The sequence below is a fragment of the Salmo salar genome, chromosome 22, assembly GCF_965601325.2.
Source record: "Salmo salar chromosome 22, fSalSal1, whole genome shotgun sequence".
NCBI lineage: Eukaryota > Metazoa > Chordata > Actinopteri > Salmoniformes > Salmonidae > Salmo > Salmo salar.
The window spans coordinates 17008403-17028279 of record NC_138312.1 but is presented as its reverse complement, the minus strand read 5'-3'; the positions used below and the strand labels follow the sequence as shown (position 1 = coordinate 17028279).

Sequence of the window (19877 nt, the reverse complement as noted above, 5' to 3'; positions counted from 1 at the left end):
GAGCTTGTTGTCATTGCAGGTAATCTCAAGGCTGTGCGTTACAGGGAAGACATCCTCCTCCCTCATGTGGTACCCTTCCTGCAGGCTCATCCTGACATGACCCTCCATCACAACAATGCCACATTTTTTTACATTATTTTTTTTGGTCATTTTAGCAGACGCTCTTATCCAGAGCGACTTACAGTAGTGAATGCATACATTTCATTTCATGCATTTTTTGTACTGGCCCCCCGTGGGAATCGAACCCACAACCCTGGCGTTGCAAACACCATGCTCTACCCACTGAGCCAACCATACTGCTCATTCTGTGCGTGATTTCCTGCAAGACAGGAATGTCAGTGTTCTGCCATGGCCAGCGAAGAGCCTGGATCTCAATCCTATTGAATTATGGAATGTCAGTGTTCTGCCATGGCCAGCGAAGAGCCCGGATCTCAATCCCATTGAGCACATCTGGGACCTGTTGGATCGGAGGGTGAGGGCTAGGGCCATTCCCCCCAGAAATGTCCGGGAACTTGCAGGTGCCTTGGTGGAAGAGTGGGGTAACATCTCACAGCAAGAACTGGCAAATCTGGTGCAGTCCATGGGGAGGAGATGCACTGCAGTACTTAATGCAGCTGGTGGCCACACCAGATACTGACTTTTGATTTTGACCCCCCCTTTTTTCAGGGACACATTATTCAATTTCTGTTAGTCACATGTTTGTGAAACTTGTTCACTTTATGTCTTAGTTGTTGAATCTTATGTTCATACTAATATTTACACATGTTAAGTTTGCTGAAAATAAACTCAGTTGACAGTGAGAGGACTTTTCTTTTTTTGCTGAGTTTAGTATCACAGTTGAGTATTGATCAATCTCCAACCAAGCGCAGAGTGCTGCTCCCTGAGTGAGTGTGCTTCTGCATGTCAGAGATGTAAGGTCTGGTTTGGTTCCAGGAAATCAGCATATGGTTTTTCTTCTGTACTGTGGCATGAACACACTTTGCACTTGTCTTGCTAAAATGAACTGCCTGGTCTTGCATCGAATCAAACACCATGGTGTATTATTATAATACAAAAGCACAAGACAGGGCTGGACATGGTGGGAAAAGTCGAGGGGGAAGCAGTTCATCAGTGCAGGACCTTGTGCTCTATTTTTGACAAAGAGAAAAAATATGAACATTTAGGACAGATGTTTAGCAGGGAGGGCAGGATCAAGACAACTAAATGGTTCAAGTAGGTAGCCAGGTCTCTAATTAAATGCATCTGAGATTTGCTCTCTTTACTAAAAGCAGAATTCTTCCTTCCCTTTCATTTTTCGCTAGTTAGACAGCATTGCCAAATAAGGTAGGGAGGTCAGTGGGAAAAGGAGCTGGAGATAGGAATGGACCCTGCTGCCAATGTCTACCAATACTCTTGTAGGCCAACCCCTCAGACAAAAACTCTGGTGACCTACAGTATAACTGCCCAACACAACATCAGTCCAGATAACTTCAGTCACTCCCATTGCTGCAACTAAGGTTCATCCATCCAAGCCTAGATGATTAAATAGACGAATGTCCAGTAGTGGACATGTCTACTGTGGCTATTTGGGGAACCAAAACAACAGTTGTGCAAACCACAACAAAAACATCTCACCATCTTGACAATGCAAGCCATTGAGCAGAAAAACGATTCCAAAATGTGGCTAAAGACCTAATGTAGGCCTATTCTCAGTCAAAAATGAGAATGGTAAAGCCAGAAAATGAACAAAAGCGTCACGAAAACATACAGTTGAAGTCGGAAGTTTACATGCACTTAGGTTGGAGTCATTAAAACTCATTTTTCAACCACTCCATGCATTTATTGTTAACAAACAATAGTTTTGGCAAGTCGGTTAGGACATCTACTTTGTGCATGACACAAGTCATTTCTCCAACAATTGTTTACAGACAGATTATATCACTTAAAATTCACTGTATCACAATTCCAGTGGGTCAGAAGTTTACATACACTACGTTGACTGTGCTTTTAAACAGCTTGGAAAGTTCCAGAAAATTATGTCATGGCTTTAAAAGCTTCTGATAAGCTAATTTACATAATTTGAGTCAATTGGAGGTGTACTTGTGGATGTATTTCAAGGCCTACCTTCAAACTCAGCGCCTCTTTGCTTGACATCATGGGAAAATCAAAAGAAATCAGCCAAGACCTCAGAAAAAAAAGTCTGGTTCATCCTTGGGAGCAATTTCAAATGCCTGAAGGTACCACGTTCGTCTGGACAAACAATAGTACGCAAGTACTAACACCATGGGACCACGGAGCCGTCATACCGCTCAGGAAGGAGACTCCTTCTGTCTTCTAGAGATGAACTTACTTTGGTGCAAAAAGTGGAAATCTATCCCAGAACAAGAGCAAAGGACATTGTGAAGATGCTGGAGGAACAAGTACAAAAGTATTAAGGTGGGGCAAAAAAGTATTTAGTCAGCCACCAATTGTGCAAGTTCTCCCACTTAAAAAGATGAGAGAGGCCTGTAACTTTCATCATAGGTACACTTCAATTATGACAGACAAAATTAGAAAAAAAAAATCCAGAAAATCACATTGTAGGATTTTTTATGAATTTATTTGCAAATTATGGTGGAAAATAAGTATTTGGTCATTAACAAAAGTTTATCTCAATACTTTGTTATATACCCTTTGTTGGCAATGACACAGGCCAAACGTTTTCTGTAAGTCTTCACAAGGTTTTCACACACTGTTGCTGGTATTTTGGCCCATTCCTCCATGCAGATCTCCTCTAGAGCAGTGATGTTTTGGGGCTGTCGCTGGGCAACACGGACTTTCAACTCCCTCCAAAGATTTTCTATGGGGTTGAGATCTGGAGACTGGCTAAGCCACTCCAGGACCTTGAAATGCTTCTTACGAAGCCACTCCTTCGTTGCCCGGGCGGTGTGTTTGGGATCATTGTCATGCTGAAAGACCCAGCCACGTTTCATCTTCAATGCCCTTGCTGATGGAAGGAGGTTTTCACTCAAAATCTCATGATAAATGGCCCCATTCATTCTTTCCTTTACACGGATCAGTCGTCCTGGTCCCTTTGCAGAAAAACAACCCCAAAGCATGATGTTTCCACCCCCATGCTTCACAGTAGGTATGGTGTTCTTTGGATGAAACTCAGCATTCTTTGTCCTCCAAACACGACGTGTTGAGTTTTTACCAAAAAGTTATATTTTGGTTTCATCTGACCAGATGACATTCTCCCAATCCTCTTCTGGATCATCCAAATGCTCACTTGCAAACTTCAGACGGGCCTGGACATGTACTGGCATAAGCAGGGGGACACATCTGGCACTGCAGGATTTGAGTCCCTGGCGGCGTAATGTGTTACTGATGGTAGGCTTTGTTACTTTGGTCCCAGCTCTCTGCAGGTCATTCACTAGGTCCCCCCGTGTGGTTCTGGGATTTTTGCTCACTGTTCTTGTGATCATTTTGACCCCACGGGGTGAGATCTTGCGTGGAGCCCCAGATCGAGGGTGATTATCAGTGGTCTTGTATGTCTTCCATTTCCTAATAATTGCTCCCACAGTTGATTTCTTCAAACCAAGCTGCTTACCTATTGCAGATTCAGTCTTCCCAGCCTGGTGCAGGTCTACAATTTTGTTTCTGGTGTCCTTTGACAGCTCTTTGGTCTTGGCCATAGTGGAGTTTGGAGTGTGACTGTTTGAGGTTGTGGACAGGTGTCTTTTATACTGATAACAAGTTCAAACAGGTGCCATTAATACAGGTAACGAGTGGAGGACAGAGGAGCCTCTTAAAGAAGAAGTTACAGGTCTGTGAGAGCCAGAAATCTTGCTTGTTTGTAGGTGACCAAATACTTATTTTCCACCATAATTTGCAAATAATTTCATAAAAAATCCTACAATGTGATTTTCTGGATTTTTTCCCCTCATTTTGTCTGTCATAGTTGACGTGTACCTATGATGAAAATTACAGGCCTCTCTCATCTTTTTAAGTGGGAGAACTTGCACAATTGGTGGCTGACTAAATACTTTTTTGCCCCACTGTATATCCACAGCAAAACGAGTCCTATATTGACAACCTGAAAAGCCGCTCAGCAGGGAAGAAGCCACTGCTCTAAAACCGCCATAAAAAGCCAGACTACAGTTTGGGGACAAAGATCGTACTTTTTGTAAAAATGTCCTCTGGTCTGATGAAACAAAACTTGAACTGTTTGGCCATAATGACCATCGTTATGTTTGGAGGAAAAAGGGGGAGGCTCGGAAGCCGAAGAATACCATCCCAACCATGAAGCACGGGGGTGACAGCGTCATGTTGTGGGGGTGCTTTGCTGCAGGAGGGACTGGTGCACTTCACAAAATAGATGGCATCATGAGGATAGAACATTTGGTGGATATATTCAAGCAACATCTCAAAACATCAGTCAGGAAGTTAAAGCTCGGTTGCAAATGCGTCTTCCAAATGGACAATGACCCCAAGCATACTTCCAAAGTTGTGGCAAAATGGCTTAAGGACAACAAAGTCAAGGTATTGGAGTGTCCATCACAAAGCCCTGACCTCAGTCCTATAGAAAATGTGTGGGCAGAATTGAAAAAGCGTGTGCGAGCAAGGAGGCCTACAAACCTGACTCAGTTACACCAGCTCTGTCAGGAGGAATGGGCCAAAATTCACCCAACTTATTGTGGGAAGCTTGTGGAAGGCTACCTGAAACGTTTGACCCAAGTTAAACAATTTAAAGGCAATGCTACCAAATACTAATTGAGTGTATGTAAACTTCTGACACTCTGGGAATGTGATAAAAGAAATAAAAGCTGAAATAAATCATTCTCGCTACTATTATTCTGACATTTCACATTCTTAAAATAAAGTGGTGATCCTAACTGACCTAAGACAGGGAATTTTTACTAGGATTAAATGTCAGTAATTGTGAAAAATTGAGTTTAAATGTTTTTGGCTAAGGTGTATGTGAACTTCTGACTTCAACTGTATATTAAGACTACAAAGACAACTAAAAGGTACTCTGCTGCTAGCTATTGATTCCTCTTTTTCTCAATACTAAGCAGTGATATATCTGGGTGAGTCCTGTTAGAGGTCTGAAACCTGATGCATGGATGGTTCATTCTCCTGAATCTCTAGCAGGAGACTGGACAGCTGCTTGAGAGGAAGGAATTGACACTGTCCATCAAATTATCTTGAGCTCCTGCACCAAAAAAAACACAAAAACATCCATACGGCAAAACATACAATTGACCTCAAACTAACCAGAGGCAATAAATTGACTCTTTACATTCAATCATCTTCCATTGTGCTACAGTGCAGGTGATCTTCGATATCCGGATGGAGAGTGCAATATAGAGTGTATTCGGAAAGTATTCAGACCTCTTAACTTATGTCACATTTTGTTACGTTTTCCACTCAATCTATCCACAATAGTCCATGATGACAAAGCAAAAACTGATTTTAGCAACATTTTGAAAATAAAAAAAATGTAATATCACATTTACATAAGTATTCAGACCCCTTACTCAGTACTTTGTTGAAGCACCTTTGGCAGCGATTATAGCCTCCAGTCTTTTTAGGTATGACGCTACAAGCTTCGCACACCTGTATTTGGGGAGTTTATCCCATTCTTCTCTGCAGATCCTCTCAAGCTCTTTCAGGTTGGATGGGGAGCGTCACTGCACAGTTATTTTCAGGTCTCTCCAGAGATGTTAGATCAGGTTCGAGCTATGGCTGGGTCACTCAAGGACATTCAGAGATTGCTCCCGAAGCAACTCCTGCATTGTCTTGGCTGTGTGCTTAGAATCATTGTCCTGTTGGAAGGTGAACCTTTGCCCGAGTCTGAGGTCCTGAGCGCTCTGGAGCAGGTTTTCATCAAAGATCTCTCAGTACTTTGCTCCGTTCACCTTTCCCTCGATCCTAAGTAAGACTCCCAGTTCCTGCCGCTGAAAGACTTCACTGTAGGGATGCTGCCAGGTTTCCTCCAGAAGTGACACATGGCATTCAGGCCAAAGAGTTCAATCTTGGTTTCATCAGACCAGAGAATCTTGTTTCTCATGGTCTGAGAGTCCTTTAGGTGCCTTTTAGCAAACTCCAAGCGGTCTGTCATGTGCCTTTTACTGAGGAGTGGCTTCCGTCTGGCCAGTCTACCATAAAGGCCTGATTGGTGGAGTGCTGCAGAGATGGCTGTCCTTCTGGAAGGCTCTCATCTCCACAGAGGAACTCTGGAGCTCTGTCAGAGTGACCATCGGGTTCTTGGTCACCTCCCTGTCCAAGGCCCTTCTCCCCCGATTGCTTAGTCTGGCTGGGCGGCCAGTTCTAGGAAGAAGCCACTGTGTTCATGGGGACCTTCAAAGCTCCAGAAATGTTTTAGTAACCTTCCCCAGATCTGTGCATCCACACAATCCTGTCTCTGAGCTCTAACGACAATTCCTTCGACCTCATGGCTTGGTTTTTGCTCTGACATGCACTGTCAACTGTGGGACCTTATTTAGACAGGTGTGTGCCTTTCCAAATCATGTTCAATCAATTGAATTTACCACAGGTGGACTCAAATCAAGAAACATCTCAAGTATGACCAATAGAAACAGGATGCACCTGAACTCAATTTTGAGTCTCATAGCAAAGGGTCTGAATACCTATGTAAATAAGGTATCTGTTTTTTATTTTGAATACATTTGCAACAAAAAAATTAAAAACGTTTATTTTTTGTCATTACGGGGTACTGTGTGAAGATTTATGAGGTAAAAAAATTATTTAATACATTTTAGAATAAGGCTGTAGCGTACCAAAATATAGAAAAAGTCATGGGGTCTGAATACTTTCCAAATGCACTGTATAAGAGTAGTTGTGGTGTGTTTCATTACACACCACCTCTTCATTTTGTCACCATTGAACCTGAAGGTTGACATAAAATGTGACTCGCTTCAGGAAACTAGGCATATGTCGAGCGTCACTACTTTACAGGAGAGGCATTTCAATGTAGACACATCGGTATGTGTAGGTAATCGTTTCTAACGCAGCTATTTCAAAAGATATCGTAAAGTGTTGCTAATGCTCTCCACTTTCTGGAGGGCCATGTTTTGAAATCAAGGGAATGCCCGGTAGAAGCAGATGGAAAATTCTAGCGTTTCATTACAAATAATGCAGAGGGAGTCAAAAAAAGAACACACAGAAGAAGGCTTTGTATAAAAAACCTGTCTCTGGATTATATCTTCAAACTAAGGGTAACCATGTCATCCATGACAGAGAGGGAGAACATGACAGAGAGGGAGAAGCGTTCATCCATGTATAAGGGTAAGAGAGTCTAGCTTGCTACATTTTCATATACTATAAGATTCTAATTTTGTCAGAAAGTTGTTTTCATTGTAAGTTAAAGCTTACTGTTAACAGTAGCTGGCTTGCTCGCTAGCTAACGTTACATGTATGATCTGTGTAGTACATTTATATTTTAGTCATTTAGCAGATGCTCTTATCCAGAGCGACTTACAGTTGTGAATGCATACATTTCATTTTCATGCATTTTTCTTTGTACTGGCCCCCTGTGGGAATCGAACCCACAACCCTGGTGTTGCACACACCATGCTCTACCAACTGAGCCACAGGGAGCCATAGTAATACTATTTTTTTTTATCTCAGAGACATTTGCATTGCTAGTTATAGCCTGATTTTAGCTAGCTAGCTAACATTGGACCTAGCTAGTTGGTTAGCTTTAGCTACCAGCAGATTCATGAAGGGTCGGAACATTATGAGTTGGGATTATGGTTCATTGTTCAGATAGCTAGCTTGCTACATGTCTAAACAAAAGACTCCACTATGCAAGTAACCATTTCACTGTACCGTTTATACCTTCTGTATCCTGTGCATGTGACAAATACACTTTGATATAGTGTGTTTACCAGAGATGGTAATGTGAAGAACAACATGACCTGCACCAAAGTCAAATTGGGATATAACGTTAGGCCAACGAGACAGTGTACAAGTTCTAAAATTCTACGGCAGAATGGCCTGCTTTTATTTCGTCAAACTCACAACCATAAGCCACTTTCTGTAATAAGCTCGCCATTAACTTGTAAATAATGATCATGTTTTGAGTTTATTTTTCTGTAATAGCGAATACAAATTAGCTAAAGTTAAGACGTTGTCAGCTATATATGGTCATTATTTGAATTGGCTAGCCAGCTATGACAAGTTTGATGTCGGACAACAATAGAATGTTCACTGCGACAACTATCTACAGACATGTCGAAAGACGTAGTATAAACCAGCCTTTAGTCTTGAAATCTTTGTCTGTTTTGTACACTACCGTACTCACTCTATATAGCACATGGCCTCACATGTGAATCCTTAAAGAGATGGGTGGGGCTAAGGCTTAAGAGGGTGTGAACGATGCTGAATGGGTGTAGACAAAGAGCTCTCTAGTAGGTGAACCACAACATTCAAGGGCCATTTTCTCAAAAGTGGGATAACAAGTTTATGACTTTCAAAGCAGAATTACTTTCCCATTGTTACTCAACTGTAGTGTATGATATTCCCATTTCTAGCTCTGAGTCTCTACATTTATCCAATGTAAAAAACACAATTTAAAATAATTTTGCTACATAAGACCAAATTGAGCCGGTCAGTCACAAATAGAGAGTGATTTGTGTGACAATGACACGGACGTGCTAAATAAAGTAAAGTGGGGCTCATAATTTTCAGGGATAAAAATGTCAATTCAATTTACATGACCTTGATTCGAGTAAATGTAACTCACGTCATGTAACTCAAAAAAGAATGTACAAAAGGTCTGCTCTGGAGGCCTGCTAAGGCCTTGTGCTCATTTGAAAAGGGCTCCATTAGAGACCGAGACAGTATGGAGCCAGCACCTCCAGGAGCCCATCAAGCAGGAGTCTCACAACCACTCCCAGATGGCCCTCCCTGCTGATGCCAGAATCATCCTGCTGCACTGACCTTGAGATGCAGGGAGGCTTCTACTGTAAACACTCCAGGTGCTTTACTGTCTGACACATCACTGATCAGTCTTAAAGTCCCAATAACGTCTACCCTGTATGGTTTTGAGATAGTGGGGGGAAAAGTAACAGTCCGAGAATAAGTCTGAGAATAAAGCTCAAAACAGAACATTTATATAACTTCCAACCAATCATACAAATTCATAGCTTCTCCAAAATAACCTAATGTACTTTTAATCAAAGTGCTATAAATGAGAGTGTAGTCTATTATCTTATTATGTAGGCTACCAGTATACAATAAATGATGAAATTCAGCATTTGCATTATGCACAAAGCCTATGTGTTCGGAATGAGCTAAAAAGAGCAATTTTGTAGCATACTTCATCCACCGTTGAAATCTCCATCTAGGAAAGGTCAATATGCCATTTCTATGGCAATAGGATTGACACAGTGCCAGTTCAAACAGCCATGGCAATTTATGATGAACCCCACGAGTCCCAATGTACTTTCATTTCACTAATCACAGTAATCGTTCCGAGTCCTCCCGACTATTTGAATGACTAAACAACAAACACATTGGATTTGATATGTTAAAGCAATAAAAAGGGAATTCCAGAACGTCCAAGTATTAAATGTGGTAGGGTTTAAAACAGCAGTGCCATCAAAATACACTCGTAGATGTACCAAAGTGTTTTATTTCAGGACAGTGTTGTTGTTCATGAATTAAGATGCCTCTGAAGATATGAAGCTCTAGTTCCAGTGAAAGGAAAGTTAACGAAATAACAACAACAAAAAATCTATTTTTGTTGCTGCCTCAGCCTATCAAAATCAAAATCCCAATAACAGCAAACTGGAAATAAGGGTTTGCATTGGAACCAAGACACCAGGGGTTGCTTTTGGCTATCACAAATGGGCTTCAAAACCACCAAACAGTTTGCAACTTCACAGACAACATTACTGAGAGCAACACTCAGGCAAAACCAAACCCTGGAAACACATTGGAGTCTAACACCCAGTGGGATACATTTTCCGCACTACTGCATCAATCTATATTAACTGAGTGCTCACCTGTTGATGGAAATGTGGAAATGAACAGTGAAGTCTATCAGACCTGTCATGAAAGATGTATGAAGATCAATCTGATCTAATGCAAGGACCCCTGGGCTGTGTTCATTAATGTCAAACATTGATCAAAAGCATGACTCATAACTTGTAGTAGAAGAATCCCGAATGCCTTGAGAAACTGCCAGAAAATAGTACATTTTACTCACACACAATCCTGTTTCAGACTTCTAGACAGTCTCTGAACACTTAGCTCTGAGAGATGTCCTAGCGTAATCCACACTGCTTACATTTGCAGGAAATGGACTGCATCTGGCTAGTTCGACATCTCAGCCTCAATAACTATAAGAAACATGGCACTCTGCCATCAATCGCTTCACAAAATGTTTTACAGTCCAAAGACATTTGATACAAGCTTAATTTTTAAATGCTGCCACTGCCAGATAAAATAATAGATGAAAATTCTCATTGTTTTAGTGATGAAAGAACAAAGGGCATCAGAGTTAAACATACTTTCCCCTCAGAGTTAACACAGGCCTCTCACTAGGTGACACATTGTGGTGTACTAACTGTACTGTAATGTAGCCTAGTGCCACTTTTCAGTCAGGGGCTGAGGGGTGGCAGGTGAACGCAAGGTTAATTAGCTTCAGTACAGCTTCATTTTCACAAAGACACCAGTTCACATTTCATAACAAAGGAGCAGGGGTCACATCTCCATGTCTCAAAATACCTTTTATATCTACTCAGTGTCAACTACTGATCTAATGGTTACATGGAGCACAAACCATTTGGTTAAACATACAGTACTTAGTTATAATCCCCATGTAATGATGATGGCCTCAGAGAAGAGAATCTAAACAGCTTTTTCCAGTTGACATCATGTCCAGTGTATGTTATCGGATGTGACGACCCTCCTACTCTGTCTGCCGTATTCCTTCTCTTTGCTCTTGTTTTCCTTATTAGGATGCCGGTGGGCGGAGCCGGGAGGGTCGTCAGCGACATGGGACACACCTGGGCCCGGGTGTGTCCCAAGATAAATACACCACTTCCCCATTCATGGAGGAGACTCTCTCCATGCAGACACAGAATGATTTTGGTTGTGGTATTTTTGTGGCCTTTTGGTTGTTTGCTTTGGCACCTTTCAACACCCTGCATTATCACATTGATGCATGCAAAACACTCACTTACACACACACCATTGTTAATTGTATTTAGTTTACTTTATTTAATATATTTTGTTATTCCTTGTCTCCACGTTGTCTCCCTTTTGTTATGAACTTCGAGCCGGTTCGTGACAAGTAGGGGCTCATCCAGGATCTTGAAGGTATTGTGTTTGGGAGAAAACGTGGAGTTAATGTTTAGGTGTAGGTGCTTTGTTTGCATCTTTTTTTACAGCTTGTTTGAGTTGTAATGTTAGGTGCCCAGTACTGGTTGCCATTGTTTGTTTGGTAAACTTGCCACTGCAGCCCCTGCCCAGGCTGGAAACTCTTGTTCTACTTGCTGTTGGGACATTGGTCTTAGGTGAGTACAATCGGCTGTGTACCTCAGTGAGAGATTTGGGTAGGGTAGTGACACTTACTACCCGGAGCTATAGCCTTTTTCCCCTGTTAAGCTTAGTGACGTGTTTCATTTTGGAATACGTTGGACGTGGTTTATTTTTGTGTGGTGTCTGTGGACTGAGCAGTTGTCTCGGGGCCACATCTGTGGCTTGGGGGAATTTGCCAGCGTGCTGGGTGGTTTATTTCCTTGACAGCGGGCTACAGTGCGTAATTACCCACCACGAATCCACATGAAGACTAGGGTTGAGTTACTGTAGGTTTTGGGGAAGCTCCATATACAGCTCATCTCTCTTCTGTGGTGCCCAGTGTGATTGTCACTTCTCTTGTGGTCTGGTGTGTTCAGCAGAGTGGAAGAGCGAAAACAAATGTTTGTATTTACTTCTGACTATGGTGTCAAATGTAGATGAGTTCATTTGCTTTCCATCAGAGGAACTGTTAGAACTAAGTACTAAAAAATAGCTGTTGAAGATTGCTGAACACTACAAGATTGAAGTTAGTGATAAATGTCAAATTCTGTTACGTTGATGTTGCCAAAATTTAATGAGAATGACCCTGAGATGTTATTTTTGTTGGAGCTTGTTGCTGACACGCTCTTGTGTGCCCTGTTCCTGAATGTTTACGTGACATGACCATTGTTTGGTATTGTTCTGTCGCTTGTCTGTTCCCTTCTGGTCTCGTTTTCTTCTTTCCTCTTAGACGTTGCTTCCTGTGTGCAAAGGTTGCTGAGGTCTGGGGAGGATGGGGTTGGCTGGGGCAAATGGAAGTGTGAACATGTACACCTTCGTCAATTTGGGACGCAGCGGCTGTGTCAATTTGGGACGCAGAGGCTGTCACTTGTTCTGGGGTCCTTGTTCGTCCCTGGTTTTTATGGGGGGGTGGTGACGACCCTCCCGCTCTGTCTGCCGTATTTCTTTTTGCTCTTGTTTTCCTTATTAGGATGCCGGTGGGCGGAGCCGGGTGGGTCGTCAGCGACATGGGACACACCTGGTCCAAGGTGTGTCCCAGGATAAATACACAGCTTCCCCATTCATGGAGGAGACTCTCTCCATGCAGACAGATTTTGGTTGTGGTTTTTTGTGGCCTTTGCTTTGGCACCTTTCAACACCCCGCATTTATACATGCAAAACACTCACTTACACTACACACACTTAATTGTATTTAGTTTACTTAATTTAATAAATATATTTTGTTATTCGTTGTCTCCCTTATGAACTTCGAGCTGGTTCGTGACACAGAACAGGGGACACTCACTTTTACCAGCAAGTCACCTGTGCAACTAGAGCGAAAAACTCTAGATCACCTTTACTCCATGCACAGAAACACATACGAAGCTCTCCATTTGGCAAATTTGACCATAACTCAATCATCCTGATTCCTACTTACAATCAAACTCAAACTGGAAGTACCAGTGGTCCGACAAAGCAGATTATACACTACAGGACTGTTTCGATAGCACAGACTGGAATATGTTCCTGGATTCATGTAACATTGGAGTTTACCACATCAGTCACCGGCTTCATTAAGTGCATCGACGAAGTTGCCCCCACATTAACATCCCAACTAGAAGCCATGAATTACAGGCAACATCCACACAGAGCTAAAGCTTAGAGCTGCCGTGTTCAAGGAGCAGGACACTAATCCGGACGATTATAAGGAATCCCGCTATGAACTCCGATGACCCATCAAAGATCGAATCCTACTATGCCGGCTCTGACGCTGAGCATATCTTGCAGGGCTTGCAAACTATCATGGATTACACAGGGAAACCCAGACGTGAGCTGCACAGTGATGTGAGCCTACCAGATGAGCTAAATTCCTTCTATGCCCACTTCGGGGCAAGCAATACTGAACTACGCATGAGAGCACCAGCTGTTCCGGAGGACTGTGATCTCACTGTCTGTACCCGACGTAAGACCTTTAAACAGGTTAACATTCACAAGGCCACGTACCCAAAATACGCGCTGACGAGCTGGCACCGACGATGAGACAAGACAACAACCTCTCCCTCAACGTCAGCAAGACAAAGGAGCTGATCGTGGACTACAGGAATGGGGCCGAGGACGCCCCCATCCACTTCAACAGGGCTGTAATTGAGCGGGCAGAGAGGTTCAAGTTACTCGGTGTCCACATAACTAAAGAATGATCATGGTCCACACACCCCAACACAGTTGTGAAAAAGTCACGAAAATGCCTCTTCCCCCTCAGGAGGCTGAAAAGATTTGGCATCGGCCCTCAGATCCCCAAAAAGTTCTACAGCTGCACAGTTAAGAACATATTGATTGGCTGCATCACCGGTTGGTATGGCAACAGAGGGTAGTGCATATGGCCCAGTACATCACTGGGGCCGAGCTCCCTGCCATCCAGGACCTTTATACGAGGCAGTGTCAGAGGAAGGCCCTAAAAGTTGTCAGACTCCAGCCACACAAGTCATAGACTCTCTGCTACCGCACTGCAGGCGGTACCAGTGCACCAAATCTGGAACCGACAGGAACCTGAACAGCTTCTAATGTAAATGATAATACTGATAAATACACTGAACAAAAATATAAAACGCAACATGCAACAATTTAAAGGATTTTACTGAGTTACAGTTCACATAAGGAAATCAGTCACTTGAAATAAATTCATTAGGCCCTAATCTATGGATGTCACATAACTGGGAATACAGACATGCATCTGTTGGTCACAGATACCTTAAAAAGAAGGTAGGGGCGTGGATCAGAAAACCAGTCAGTATCTGGTGTGACCACCACTTGTACCATGCAGCGCAACACATCTCCTTCACATAGACTTGATCAGGCTGTTGATTGTGGCCTGTGGAATGTTTTCCCACTCCTCTTCAATGGCTGTGCGGAGTTGCTGGATTTTTGCGGGAACTGGAACTCGCTGTCATAAGTGTCGATCCACAGCATCCCAAACATCCTCAATGGGTGTCATGTCTGGTGAGTATGCAGGTCATGGAAAAATTGGGACATTTCCAGCTTCCAGGAATTGTGTACAGATCCTTGCGACATGGGGCTGTGCATTATCATGCTGAAAAATTAGGTGATGGTGACGGATGCATGGCATGACAATGGGCCTCAGGATCTCGTCACGGTATCTCTGTGCATTCAAATTGCCATTGATAAAATACAATTGTGTTCATTGTCCGTAGCTTATGCCTGCCCATACCATAACCCCACCGCCATCATGGGGCACTCTGTTCACAACATTGATCAGCAAACCTTTTGCCCACACAACACCATACACGCTGTCTGCCATCTGCCTGGTACAGTTGAAACTGGGATTCATCCGTGAAGAGTACACTTCTCCAGCATGCCAGTGGTCATCGAATGTGAGACGGTTTCTGAAAGTTTGTGCCGAAATTCTTCGGTTGTGCAAACTCACAGTTTCATCAGCTGTCTGGGTGGCTGGTTTCAGACAATCCCATAGTTGAAGAAACTGGATGTGGAGGTCCTGGGCTGTCGTGGTTACACATGGTCTACGGTTATGAGGCCAGTTGGACGCACTGCCAGATTCTCTAAAACGATGTAGGAGGCGGCTTATGGTAGAGAAATTAATATTCAATTCTCTGGCAACAGCTCTGGTGGACATTCCTGCAGTCAGCATGTCAATTGCACGCTCCCTTAAAACTTGAGACATCTGTGGCATTGTGACAAAACTGCACATTTTTCGAGAGGCCTTTTATTGTCCCTAGCATAAGGTGCACCTGTGTAATGATCATGTTGTTTAATCCGCTTATTGATATGCCACACCTGTCAGGTGGATGGATTATCTTGGCAAAAGGAGAAATGCTCACTAACAAGGAAATAAACAAATGTGTGATCAACATTTGAGAGAAATTGTCACGTCCTGACCATAGCAGCTTTTATTTTCTATGGTAGGGTAGGTCAGGGTGTGACGGGGTTGTGTCTAGTTTAGATTTTCTGTTGTCATGTTCTTGTTTCTGTATTTCTATGTTGTTTTTTGGGATGATCTCCAATTAGGGGCAGCTGGTCATCATTGTCTCTAATTGGAGATCATACTTAAGTAGTTGTTTTTCCCACCTGGGGTTGTAGGAGATTGTATTTTGAGTAGTGTATGTTGCACCTCTTCGTCACGGTTTGTTGTTTTGTTTATTAGTATGTCTTGCATAGTTTCACAGTTTTATTAAATGTGGAACGATACACACTCTGCGCATTGGTCCCATTCTTCAGACAACCGTGACAGAAATAAGCTTTTTGTGCATATGGAACATTTCTGGGATTTTTTATTTCAGTTCATGAAACATGGGACCAACACTTTGCATGTTGCATTTATATTTTTGTTCAGTATAGTTAGTGAAATAGTTAAAAGAAATTCATGTTAGCAGGCAATGTTAACTAGGGAAATTGTGTCACTTCTCTTGTGTTCAGTGCAAGCAGAGTCAGGGTATATGCAGGTTGGGCCGCCTGGTTCGTTGCGAACTGTTGAAAGGCCATTTATTCCTAACAAAGACCGTAATTAATTTGCCTGAATTTTACATAATTATGACATAACATTGAAGGTTGTGCAATGTAACAGTAATTTTTAGACTTAGGGTTGCCACCCGTTCAATAAAATAAGGAACGGTTCCGTATTTCACTGAAAGAATAAATGTTTTGTTTTCGAAATGATAGTTTCCGGATTTGACCATATTAATTACTTATTAACCTTTTATTTAACTAGGCAAGTCAGTTAAGAACAAATTCTTATATTCAATGACGGCCTAGGAACAGTGGGTTAACTGCCTTGTTCAGGGGCAGAACGATAGATTTTTACCTTGTCGGCTCGGGGATTCGATCTTGCAACCTTTCGGTTACTAGTCCAACCACTAAGCTACCTGCCACCCCACGATAATGACCAAAGGCTCGTATTTCTATGTGTTTATTATATTATAGTTAAGTATATGATTTGATATTTGATAAAGCAGTCTGAGCGGTGGTAGGCAGCAGCAGGCTCGTAAGCATTCATTCAAACAGCAGCTCTTAGCAATGCTGGGATGCACAGCGCTGTTTATGACATCAAGCCTATCAACTCCTGAGATTAGGCTGACAATACTAAAGTGCCTATAAGAATATCCAATAGTCAAAGATATGAAATACAAATGGTATAGAGAGAAATAGTCCTATAATTCCTCTAAAAACTACAACCTAAAACTTCTTAACTGAGAATTTTGAAGACTCATGTTAAAAGGAACCACCAGCTTTCATATGTTCTCGTGTTCTGAGCAAGGAACTTAAACGTTAGCTTTTTTGCATGGCACATATTGCACTTTTACTTTCTTCTCCAACACTGTGTTTTTGCATTATTTAAACCAAATTGAACGTTACATTATTTATTTGAGACTAAATTGATTTTATTTATGTATTATATTAAGATAAAAAAAAGTGTTCATTGTTCATTCATTATTGTTGTAATTGTCATTTGTTACAAATATATATATAAAAATCAGCCGATTAATCGGCATCTGCTTTTTTTTGGTCCTTCAGTAATCGGTATTGAAAAATCATAATCGGTCGACCTCTAATCTAGTGGCCAAAATCTAAATTGCACCTGTGCTGGAATAATACATTATGGCCTTTCTCTTGCATTTCAAAGATGATGGTACACAAAAAAATACAAAAGAACGTTTTCTTTTCTTCTTTGAATAATCTTTAACCAGATCTATTGTGTTATATTCTACTACATTCCTTTCACATTTCCATAAACTTCAAAGTGTTTCCTTTCAAATGGTACCAAGAATATGCATATCCTTGCTTCAGGGCCTGAGCTACAGGCAGTTAGATTTGGTATGTCATATTAGGTGAAAATTGAAAAAAAGGGGCTAATCCTTAAGAGGTCAAATAGCTACCTGAACTATCAGCATTGACCCTTTTTGCACTAACTCTTTTGATTCATCACATACGCTGCTCCTACTGTTTATTATCTATCCTGTTGCCTATTCACTTTATCCCTACCTATTGGTACATATTATCTACCTCAGTTACCCCGTACCCCTGCACATCGACTCTGTACTGGTACCCTGTGTATATAGCCAAGTTATCGTTACTCATTGTATATTTATTCCCTGTGTTAATATTTTGCTTTTATTAAATTATTTAAATTATTTAAAAATCTCTGCATTGTTGGGAAGGGCCCGTAAGTAAGCATTTCACTGTTAGTTTACACCTGTTGTTTACAAAGCATGTGACAAATAAAAGTATTCTTTGATTTGGACTGACAGAGCAAACTATAGTGAAAAAAGGTCACATTAAGCAATGCCTTAACTCCTTGCTGATTGTTTGATCAAACAATATTGGTTGAATGCTTGCATTTGAACAGCAGACTGAACAGAGTGATGGTCCTTACCTCGAAATTTCTTGGGTGGGTTGTTAAGGTCGCCTGTGTCTGGCTGTACCACACAGCGGTCATCCACAAGCCTGGGGACAGGAGGAGCAATGACAGCTGTCAAACACTCAGAATATTAATCTCTCTGACTACACATCCATCTAGCCTCCAAAAACAGACAAACAATAACATCAGCTACAATTTTCATTCTCAGCAGTGGATGCTACTGATGCACGTGCATACACAGTACAAATAATGATGTTGAATCGCTCAATACTTTAAAGGGGAAATTTGCAGATGAAACCATAACAAAGCTGGGCACCCCACCGCTGTTTTGGTAAAAGGCTGAGGGATGGGACAGGAGAAATGTTACCACATTCAAATTCTTAGACAGAGCTATGGATGTTGAGTTGAGTTTTATTTCAGTATACATGGCAGCTAAAAGCTGAATTGCGTACACACCAAGAAATCAAAGTAAATCAATAAATGTCTTAGGTAGCTAATCAAGCAAGTTCAGACGTCTGATGGATGGGTCATGGAGGGTTGTTCAAGCACTTTGGATGGTGAACGAAGCAGAGGAAACATCGATGGTGGAGGAAGCATCTCAGTCACAGACAGGTGGTTAAAGACAGATAGGTCCGCAGCCTCAGCAGCGCACCTCGCCGTGCCCAACAACCCCTCCGTGCTCCTCCAGCACTACCATTTGTGCAGTACCCACTTGGGTGATGCCACTGCTGCCACTGGCACACAGGCTCATCCATATTTGGTAATAAACGCAAGGATGGACTGGATGCAAGGACTGACCATCCATGACATTAAAATTACAGTTTGAACCATGTTTTTTGGCTATATAGTGTTTGTTTAGGCCTACATTTACATTGTTTACAAACATTGGAGTAAAACCAGATTATATTGTGGGTTCTGCTGGGGTATATTCTTTAAGAATCAATGGGTATACATAATTTAGAATTGCAAAAATGGATGTAGCAACTGCAGATTTCCCCTTTAGTCTCCATCTTTATTATTACACCCGTCTCTTTCACTCCTAAACATTACTGTCATTTTGATCCAGGCTATCCTGCATGTGTCACCAACCAGCATCACAGTGCATAATACCACTACTTCATTGTATCAACAAAAGGAATATTGGTCAAGAGTTGTAGAGGGCAGATTGCTGTGAGAGCTGCCCATCAAACTCAGTATGCCCAACTTTGGCCAAGCAGAGCAGAGGCATCCAGCTGCCCTCTCTGGAGGCTGCACATAGAGAGAACTATGAGGACATCAAGGCCTGAGACCAAACCGTCTAAACAGTGGATGTGAGCTGTGTTTCACCCGCTACCCGCTGTAAGGGCATTCACAGCAATACTAAGCCAGTCTGCTCACTCAGACCTAAGCCAAACCTTCTGAGCTAAAAATAAACAGAGCAAGAACAGCTTCGGCAGAGATTCCTGGCTTAAATGTATATATATTTCAGGGGTTATTATGAAAATAAATATTTGGTTTGGGAGAAGCTGGTGAAATATAAAAAGGATTGGGGCTTTGCCTGTGAATAAACCTTTTAGGGCATTAAAACTCACGGTTTCAAGAGCAATTGTTTTCCCTTATTATTACAAATAATAGTTCTTATTACACGCCTATTCACACTTAACTCCTAAACATCTAAATCCATTGTGCCTTATGAACCAACACAGGTGAATTAATATTGGAGGCACTTGGAATCTGAACATCTGTGATTGGCATTCCTTCAAACACTCTCTGTTTGATTCCTATGTTGGTGCAGCAATGCAAGAATCAGAATAAGGCCTGTTATCGATCCTCATTCTTAGAGCATTCTGCTGAAGCATTTACACTATTAGAATCTAACATTTTAATAACATGTGTTGCTCTTATACCTGTGTAGTTACACTGTAATTACACTAGTCACAACATTGCATTGACATGTTACATAGGCTAATATTTTGTAACTAATAATAATAACAAAGTTATACTACCTGGGAAATAGCAA

At 41.8% G+C, this 19877-nt stretch overlaps 1 protein-coding gene across 6 annotated transcripts in view; it reads right to left on the bottom strand.

The window, feature by feature from the left end:
• Positions 1 to 19877, bottom strand: part of LOC106582863 (inositol 1,4,5-trisphosphate-gated calcium channel ITPR1) — a 160468-nt gene that overhangs the window by 130317 nt on the left and 10274 nt on the right. For all 6 annotated transcript variants that reach the window (XM_014166417.3, XM_045705335.2, XM_045705336.2 and 3 more), the window contains exon 3: positions 17894 to 17964. In XM_014166417.3, the coding sequence (XP_014021892.2) occupies positions 17894 to 17964 (71 nt within the window). The remainder of the gene's footprint in view (positions 1 to 17893; positions 17965 to 19877) is intronic.